At 38.0% G+C, this 9,799-nt stretch overlaps 1 protein-coding gene across 1 annotated transcript in view; it reads left to right on the forward strand.

Moving 5' to 3' along the window:
• The first annotated feature begins 232 nt into the window (after positions 1-232).
• SERPINI1 (serpin peptidase inhibitor, clade I (neuroserpin), member 1) overlaps positions 233-9,799 on the forward strand; it is a 25,926-nt gene continuing 16,359 nt past the window's right edge. Inside the window, exons 1-4 of the mRNA XM_009333562.1 lie at positions 233-501; positions 2,285-2,515; positions 5,071-5,265; positions 6,140-6,344. Of these exons, the coding sequence (XP_009331837.1) occupies positions 252-501; positions 2,285-2,515; positions 5,071-5,265; positions 6,140-6,344 (881 nt within the window). The 5' untranslated portion in view covers positions 233-251. The remainder of the gene's footprint in view (positions 502-2,284; positions 2,516-5,070; positions 5,266-6,139; positions 6,345-9,799) is intronic.

A 9,799-nucleotide genomic window follows, 5' to 3' on the forward strand; every position in this document is an offset into this window, starting at 1 on the left:
ACATAATGAAGTAGGTTGGGTTTGTTTTTTTTTAAAATAGATCATTACTTCAGTTTGAACAGTATATGTATTAGTTTCTCCTCCAAATAACTGAATTGTGCATTGATCTCCATAACTAGGCTTTTTTTCCCCACACATATTTAAGACTAAAAGTTTACTATTCTTTTTTCTCTCAAGTTGAACTTTTATTACTTAAACAAGGTTAACTTCTTTTCTCTAAAATTTCCTTGCAGATCTTAGAATCTCGAGACATGTATTTCCTTGGACTGTTGTCTTTGCTTGTTTTGCAAAGCAAAGCCTTCAAGACAAATTTTCCTGATGAAACCATTGCTGAGCTTTCTGTGAATGTTTACAATCAGCTGCGAGCTACAAGAGAAGATGAGAATATTCTTTTCTCTCCTCTGAGTATTGCAATAGCCATGGGAATGGTAGAGCTTGGAGCCCATGGAACCACTTTGAAAGAAATTCGACACTCCTTGGGTTTTGACAGCTTAAAAAATGGTAAGGCCTTTTAGTCATGTTTTACTATGGGGCTTTTTGTCTTAAAGAAACAGATGGCAATGCCTGAACAATGATGGAAGTGGCCCGGTCATGTCCATGGGTTATTAATCAGTAGGCTTCTTGGCATCCTGTTTGATGGCCTCAGCATGCTGAAGCATGCTTCAGTGGATTCTGTATAAGTTGAGGGATGCTAACATACAATCTTGGCTTGGGCACCTGAATGTTAAGCAGTTACAGTTAACTGTTGATCTTTGTTTCCATCTGCAAAATAAGCTTACCTTTGCCTCTAGAGTTATAAGAAGATTTTTAGGAACATCCTTTTCAGGGATTGTAATGAAACCTGAAAAGGAAAGCAGTAGTTTTAGCAATATTGCTTATAAGAAAGTACGAAAATCGTAGTAATTTAACTGGAAACGTCTCTTACTTTGACACAACTTGTTTGGTTCTTGTAGGTAGAACTTATAGGTTCTTACCGTAATTCTATGTCACTAATGTTCTGTCTGCATTGCATAATGTCGCGTACAGACGTACAAGCTAATTTAGGAATTATAAGCATCTTGGCTGTTTCAGCACGATATGCTACGTCTTCCCATCAGTATTTCTGAGAAACAGGATTCATTTCTTTAGCAGAGAACAATACTAGCACACCGTCCCGTTTGTAGTGTGGGATGAGCTAAGTCATGCGTCTGGAGGTAGTGCTGTGCTGTGGAGTGCAAGCACAGTCTGTTAGTGCAAGCAACTGTAATATGACTGCAAATGGAGGGGATGAGTGAATGGCAAAAAATGACTTTGAAAAGGCAATTTCTATGAATTTTGATGTCAAAGTAATTGGTTTGAAACCTGAATGAAATTTGTTATTCATACAATGTACTGGACTTTAAGTCTTTGGTGAAAGGATCTTGGGGAGGAATTTCTGAATACAGTGTTCAAGATGTGTTCAACAGTACCACTGCACAGGTGATCTCTCTCTGTGGAGACTACAGCATGTGCTTAGTTCTATAGTTTGCCTCTAAAACATTGATAAATTATCCCTTAGCTATAATTGAAGAAGTTATGCAGTTGATTTGAGCTGGGCCATTCCCTGTGCATGCATATGAGTGGTATTCAGTGAAAGCATGCCAATGATTTCTGCTTGGAATATATCATCGCATTCATGTTTTAAGGTTTGTTTGTTTGTTTGTTTTTTAAATTAGAAATTTCAGCTTCAGGTAGACGATGCAACAGTACAAGCTTCCTATCTTAAAGCAGACTACTTTAATCCTACTCAGGATTCCTCATTACCCAAGCAAATGGTTCTGTACTACCCCGCGCAGGATCCTGGGAAATTCTAGACCTGTTTATTGCAGAGACAGGTCTATGGGGAAGTCCTTAGCTTCAAAACTTGAAGTTCATTTTTCCTTAAATAACTGGCTTTTAGGATGTAACGAAAATTCTGTTTAGGATTTGTGGTGGCAAGACATAAAAGTGTGACTTATAAGAATAATTTTTTTTAATTACTATTTTGGTCTTGAAAGGATTACCATTGATAGCTTTATCTGTGATGGGATCCAAATGTCTCGTTAATTACGCTAATTATAGGTAGTAGAAAAATTAAGCTCTACATAGTATGTTCTGCCTTATAGATTGTTCTTTCAGATCTGAAGGTGTGTGTAGGTTTAGAAACAAGTTTATTAAAAAAAAAGACTACTTTTTTTTTTGCATAAAATGTCTTTGTGAATTTCCAGCAGAAAAAACGTTGAATAACTTCTTTTCTGAAACACTGAATCTGTTTTTCTTTCCTCAGGTGAAGAGTTTACCTTCTTGAAGGACCTTTCTGATATGGCAACTACTGAAGAAAGTCATTATGTTCTGAATATTGCTAACTCTCTCTATGTGCAGAATGGATTTCATATCAGTGACAAATTTCTGCAGTTGGTGAAAAAATACTTTAAAGCTGAAGTAGAGAATATAGATTTCAGCCAAAGTGCAGCTGTAGCTACCCACATCAATAAGTGGGTGGAGAATCATACAAATAGTAAGTCCACGTGATTCTTTTATATACTTCCTGCAGTAAGTGTTTCTGTTTCCAAAGTTATGCAGTGTTGTTGAATTGTTGCCTTGGTAAAGTATCTCCTCCCATAAAAAGAATTCTAGTATCAGCTCTTTGTGAATTTTTTTTTCCTGTGCAGGGATGATCTGTCTTAAGTAATATTAGCCATTGCTAATAGTATCTGTCTGAACATTTTTTCCCCCTGTCTTACTATCTTAAAGTACCTGTAACACTTATTGAAGGAGAATGTTTTAATGGTAGGCATTTTAATAGTATTGTAATACTGAATTTGGTATTAAATTACAAACAAAACCAGACAGGTTCTATTGCTAACTGCAGAAAATCGATACCCCTTGTAGACAAAGGGGTTATTGGCCTATGCTTTGAATGTGTGGAGTATCACTAGTTCTCCGAGGAACCCATAGTTACAAGGTACTGAGAAATAGAATACTAAGGAATACAAAAAGATAATTTTGAACCACAAAATCAGACCCTGTAATTTAATCTTTTCCAATGTGAGGAAATGATCTGCATGATGTAGTGCTTGCTTCGCTTGTGGAATCCCAAAGATGTGACATTTTCTGAATACATGCAGAGTCTCAAGGTATGGGCGTGAAGTTAGTCCCCCGTTGTAGGGATCAAAGCATAATCTTATTCTAGTTCATCTGGCACACTCTGGAGGTTGATATTTTAAGAGTAATTCAGCAGGGATCTGGCTCTAACATCAGTCGTACCATTGTAAATTTGAAGGTATTGGAATCCCCTGTAAGGAATTAACACATCACCGTGTAGTCTGAGCATTTAAGAATCCATCATGCTTTATGGAAATGTATGGCACCAAAGTGGAAAAACGCTTCGTATAATGCTTTTATTCCATTTTGAAAATGATCTCTTTTTTCCAAGGGAAAATGGCAGCTATTATATTCATAATAACTTCTGCCCTTGTTCTCAAGCTACAAAAATAGAGGGGAATGTAAGTGATGCAGCAGATTGCAGAGTGTTTTCAGAGAAACGTGGTGTCTGTCTGAAAGAAAAGTAAAATTCTCTTTTAGAAAGAACAAGTTCTCCTGCTTAATACCTGCCACATGTGCTGACCAAGCTCATAACCATTGCCCTGGAAGGAGCTGTGCAGAGCTAACAAAGGTAGCTGTGGGTCTCTTAGCATCAGGTTGCGATAGTAACAGTCCTTCAGCCCAGTCTCTGACCACTGGATCTCATTCTCTCCTGCCTGCCAGCTCTGATGGAGGAGGCTCATTTTCTCATTAGGAAAGGGGTACAAGACAGGCAGGTTTCCAATTCCAGCATGTTAAGCATGGTGGGGGGCTTGGAGCAGAAAACATAACTGTCAAAGGTTTCTCTGGCCAGAAAAATTCTTAACATACATTAGTGTATTAACAAGATGTGGCTGAAAAACATAAGGGAATATGATGTACCAAATAGAAATGGAAAAACTGGAAGTTTATTCTTTCTTAATTTTTCCTTTTTTTTCCAACCACAGAGAGTGAATATGGCAGTATGGGTCAGATCTCATTTCTAAGAATGTTCTAGATAAAATGAAGTACAAGCAGCAACCCAGAAGAAATACTGCCCCATGATACACAAATTTCACACTAGTTAGTCAGTGTCACATGCTCCAGAAAGCAGAATTAATCTGTGTTTTAAACCATGGGTTAAGAAGTAATAATCAGACTGAGGAATGTGTTTATTTTAACACCTTGCATTGCAATGTCAGATAAAAATAGAAGTGAGCAAGAAAGCTATCTGAAGTAGGCTGTAATTCTTCAAGAATAGTGACAAATCTGGTCAGTGCACCAAATTTAACAAGCTCAAAATTATTTTGCTGAAAAGCAAGCCATTTAAGATGAGCTAAAGCAGGTAACAGACTGTTTTCTGATGTAAATGACTTACTGAGGAGTAGGAGCAAAGCAGCTGCCATGCTCAGCTGACATACCTCCCATGAACAGAGCAGATGCTAGATGGTTTTTTTCTCTTTTGCTTTTGAAGAGCTAATGTCAGTGGAACAAATGCTAGGAATTTAGGGGGGGGTTTATGATTAGTCCTTACTTTGAAGTCTGTTGGACATTACTTGATTAGAAACTGAATGCTTCCTTCAAAATTGGCCTAGGTAAAGGTCCAATGGGTATACTTATACACTTTAAGCACCTATTTAAGTGCTTCTTTGGATTGGAGCCAAAGTTTGTAGAAGTTCTGACCTTAAGAGGATAGTGCTGAACTGTATTAGAGCAACAGTGTAAACGTTCCTTATGTGACCCCTTTTCCACTTGGTTTCACTGTGGGGTATATTTAAGTAGTGATCAAGAAACAGTTGACTAACATGTACTCAGTGGAAGGGTTTATGCACCTACATTGTGATTTAGGTTTACAAAACACTGGCAGTTTAATTTGAGATTTAATGGAATATCTGAATTGGAAATTACATGTTAGCACAGCTTTTTATTTTCTTGCATTTTTCAAGCTGTCTTAAGTTTTGATTTCATGCTCGATTTGACATGCAGACTGACAGTTGGTTTTCTTCTTAGATATGATCAAAGATTTTGTGTCTTCAAGAGATTTTGGTGCTCTAACTCATTTGGCTCTCATCAACGCAATCTACTTTAAAGGCAATTGGAAATCACAGTTCAGACCTGAAAATACAAGAACTTTTTCTTTCACTAAAGATGATGAAAGTGAAGTGCAGATTCCAATGATGTACCAGCAGGGAGAGTTTTACTATGGTGAGTTGGAGCTTTAGCAATTTAAAGCTATTAAATTTTCCCTTACTAGGCTTGTTGCACTAATACTCATTTGTATTGTTGTCTGTTCTTTCACCTAGAATTTTAAATGTGGTGTTTGCCCAAGGAAGGGACTCTGATTTTGATGTCATCTTGTAATGTGTGTGCTTCTGTATTATAACAAGATAGTAACACTTATAATGACCTCTTTCTTGGTTACTTTTTTAGGTATCTGTTTGGTGCCACATGGTGGATTTCAGAATGTTTATCCATTATATCTAACCTCTTTACAATTATTGAGCTAGTCTTGCTTCTCACCAAAATATTTTTCTTGTGCTGTGCTAAATATTCAAATGAATAATGTATGCTCATTACTGTTGTAATATCCGTAGAAAGGTAAAATAGAGGTTCTTTGAACAGCAGAACTAATGATTGTTTTTTGTCTTGAGCTTGAACTCCAAGTGGGTTCTACAGTGTCTAGCATTGGCAGTATTTCACTCAGTCTCATCATTGACAAATTATCTCTGCTGAATAAAAAAAACCTCTGCCCATTTCCATGAAAGTCTCGGCAGCCTTAACAACTTTTAGACTTCTCTGTCTAACCAATGGAAGTTAGGTAATGGGTTCAGAAGTATGATTATCTACAAACTCTGTGATTGCATAAGCTTGTTTTCTTTAAGAAAGCAGATGTAAACCTCAAATCCCATAATAAAGAAACTAATATAAATTTTATACAGAATAGAATAAAGAGGGTCATTTTTGTCTCCAGTATCTAATAAATACTGCCTAGTATTAACCTTCTATTTTTCCCCTGTCTCCAGTAAAAAACAAAAGAAAATACTTCTAATAGCTTTTTATTGTTGTTTTTCTTTTGTAGGAGAGTTCAGTGATGGCTCCAATGAAGCAGGTGGTATCTATCAAGTTCTGGAAATACCGTATGAGGGAGATGAGATTAGTATGATGATTGTTCTTTCCAGACAGGAAGTTCCACTGGTCACATTGGAACCACTGGTGAAAGCCTCGTTGATTAACGAATGGGCTAATTCTGTAAAGAAGCAAAAAGTGGAAGTGTATTTACCAAGGTGAGAATATGCTCCCATGTCAGTAGAAGGGGAAAGACTACATTCAAATTGGAGTAGCAGAGTAGGTAAAACTTGAACACCTTGATCAAGTCTGCAGTTATGTAGCACCCCTGTGAAGGTTGCTTTGACAAGAAAGCCCAGGGGGGTGCAGTGCAGAATGATGGTTGGTTGAGCAACAGATGAGCACTGCATTTGCATCCCTTTCATATGTAAGCTCCAGAAAGGAGAATTTTGTCTGTCGGGAATGTATCCGTTCTGAATGATGTTCAGAGTATCGCAGAACTCTGCGATTATGGTAAGTTCCATTTAGACAGGAGCCATAGAAATATTGCAAGTCTGAATTAACAAAAGCTAAAATGTTTCATTTAGGTCCTAATTAAATTTCTATGTGCTGCTAATTAAAAAAGTTGTAATGGTGTGTGTCTCTGTAGATACAAACGGCTGAGTCTTGAGAGGTAATTCCAGTCAATTTGTGTCTTTTGTCTCTTGTCTGAGTTGTAATAAGTGCTGGTTTCTCTTTCCTTAGAGGAGCAATAGAGTAACAAGACGTTACTACCAGAAGGGATGAAACTTCTGTCAGTTCATTTGTAGACATAAGTTGTGTTTGCTCAGTGGCATATTTGCTCACATATACCACTTTGTTATCTTTCCTAGAGTTCTATTTCATTTACCTTCAAATATTTTTCATGCCTGCCCTACACTTGACTTAGTAACAGAGTTGTTTACTACTAAATGTCACTAATAATGCATAGCTGGATCATGATGTCCTTCAAGTGATTCATAATGATTTCATTGAAGTGTTTATATAACAATATGGCACAAGTTTGATGTGGATCAGTTCTACTTAGTCTATTTTTGTGGCACTGTGCAGCAGGTACATGGCAGCAGAAAAAATAAACTATAGTGAATCCTTTTACTCATTAAAATAGTTCCTTGTTTTCAGGTGACTTGGAGATTTGAGTTTGTTATATTTCACATGCAAAGAGCAGAGCAAGAATCCCTGCAGTTTATCAGCTTCCTTTCCAAAGCAAAGACCACTTTCAAGAAGCTAGCTGCAGCTGAGCACAATAAAACAAGGCTAGCCAGGATAAATTAGGTTGAGATGGACTGGTGCTGTTAGCGTACCCTGATTCCAACTCGAGATGGAATTCCACTTCTCTTTAAAGGTGTTTATGCTTGGAGTCAGAGTGGCGAGGGAACAGCAGCATTTTGGGGCCATTTTTCTCTGCCCCATACTAAGAGGTCCTTTCTTTTTTAAGTAGCATTTCCTTTGAAGAAGCAAGGAGAGCAGCAAAGAGCTGCATTGCAGGTTTTATACAAACTGAACCTACTGTACACTATTCCTGTGATTTTTGTTTGTTTTTCTCTTGGAGCTTCACCTCCCAGGAGCTTTAGTATTAACAGTCCACTAAGATGCAGGGGAGGGGCATTTCTCCTAGGCTATTTCTCCTGCTGGCTTGGGCAAACCTTACCTAAATGTTAATGAGAAGTAAAATATGAGGATTCTTCCATCCCTTAAGCATTCCTATTATAACTGGAACATTTCACAGCCTGTGCATCAGGTGCTGAAGTTGGACATCTTCTCTTGAAAAATTTCTTGAGTGTGAGATCCACAACAGAAGTCTCTCTCCATTGATTATATAGGGAGTCTGTGAAAACTAGCTTCCAAATTTAAGAAGCTTAGGTATCTAAAGTTAAATACATTAATGTCATTGAAAACACATTAATTATGTTTACAACTTGAATTAAGTTTATGGAGGTAGTTTTGGGATTTTTTTTGCTTTTAACCAAAAGCAGAGACTCCAGGATTCTCTGTAGCCAGGTTCTCAGACACGAGTTTGAGGCTTACGAGGTTTTGTATGGTCATATAATGTCCTTATTTATTCAGTCATAGAATCATAGAATCATTAAGGTTGGAAAAGACCCCTAAGATTGAGTCCAACCGTCAACCCAACACCACCATGCCCACTAAACCATGTCCCTAAGCACCTTATCTACATGTCTTTTAAATACCTCCAGGGATGGTGACTCAACCACCTCCCTGGGCAGCCTGTTCCAATGTTTAACCACTCTTTCAGTAAAGAAATTTTTCCTCACGTCCAATCTAAACCTCCCCTGGCACAACTTGAGGCCATTTCCTCTCGTCCTTTCGCCAGTTACTTGGGAGAAGAGACCAACACCCACCTCGCTACAACCTCCTTTCAGGTAGTTGTAGAGAGCAATGAGGTCTCCCCTCAGCCTCCTTTTCTCCAGGCTAAACAACCCCAGTTCCCTCAGCCGCTCCTCATAAGACTTGTGCTCCAGACCCTTCACCAGCCTCGTTGCCCTTCTCTGGACACGCTCCAGCACCTCAATGTCCTTCTTGTAGTGAGGGGCCCAAAACTGAACACAGTATTCGAGGTGTGGCCTCACCAGTGCCGAGTACAGGGGCACGATCACTTCCCTACTCCTGCTGGCCACACTATTTCTGATACAGGCCAGGATGCCATTGGCCTTCAATGTCCTCAGGCTAATAGTCATGCCTGTCTCTTATCCAAGAACCTCAAAGAACTTGGTAAACACTTGTGAATTAAGGCTATACAAAGGCAAAACAGGTACAACCAAGTGCTCATTACCTTCAGTATTTTCAGATTATAAAAGATAACTATCATGAGCTTGAAATTATGTATAGTAATACTGGAGTTCCCTTACAAAAATTCCAAAGATTAATTGCATGCTCCCAAGGTGTTGGATTTGCATTAGGGATTCAGAGGTGATCTGCAGGATTTTATCAATGCTCTAAATAAACACTTCATAAATATTTTATGCTCTGACTCAGAAAGCCGTGTTATGAAATGTGGCCTGCAGGCTCTGTCCACTGAGAAACTGAAAGCAGCTGTGGAATAAAATTAAATTTTTATATCCTGAAAGATGCTGTCCAATTATAAAGTGAACATTTTTTAAACTTATACATTTGTAATAGGACCTGAATGACTAGCCAAAGCAGAGTGAATCACAACTTTCCAATTTCTGTCTGCATTATCTGTGTGCAAATGAAATTGTGTATTATTCCTCTTAATAGCAAAGGAGAGATTTGTACAGAATTGTTAAATTATACTTTCTCATTTTCATTCTCAAATCATTGTTTCCAGCTTAACCCAGACTAAAGTGATCAACATTTTAATCCACTTTTTGCATAGGAGTGAAACAGACCATGAATCTAATTTACAAAGCTGTCTCTAACATAATTTATTTGAAGAGCATAAGAGGAACTAGTACCTAATAACAGTGCTACAGTCTGCAGATCTCTTAAGGATTGTTGCAGTATGCCTGGCTCTCTAATGACCTTCTTGCTTTTTTGTACATTTAAAATATCTTAAAAATGCTTTAGTGTTGAAATTATAAGTTTCTTTAGCTGAAGGTTGTTTTCTCTCAAACCCTCTCTCTGCCCACTCCCCCATCCCCGCCCACCCCCC

This window comes from Pygoscelis adeliae, unplaced genomic scaffold (genome assembly GCF_000699105.1).
Source record: "Pygoscelis adeliae isolate BGI_AS28 unplaced genomic scaffold, ASM69910v1 Scaffold220, whole genome shotgun sequence".
NCBI classification, from domain to species: Eukaryota; Metazoa; Chordata; class Aves; order Sphenisciformes; family Spheniscidae; genus Pygoscelis; species Pygoscelis adeliae.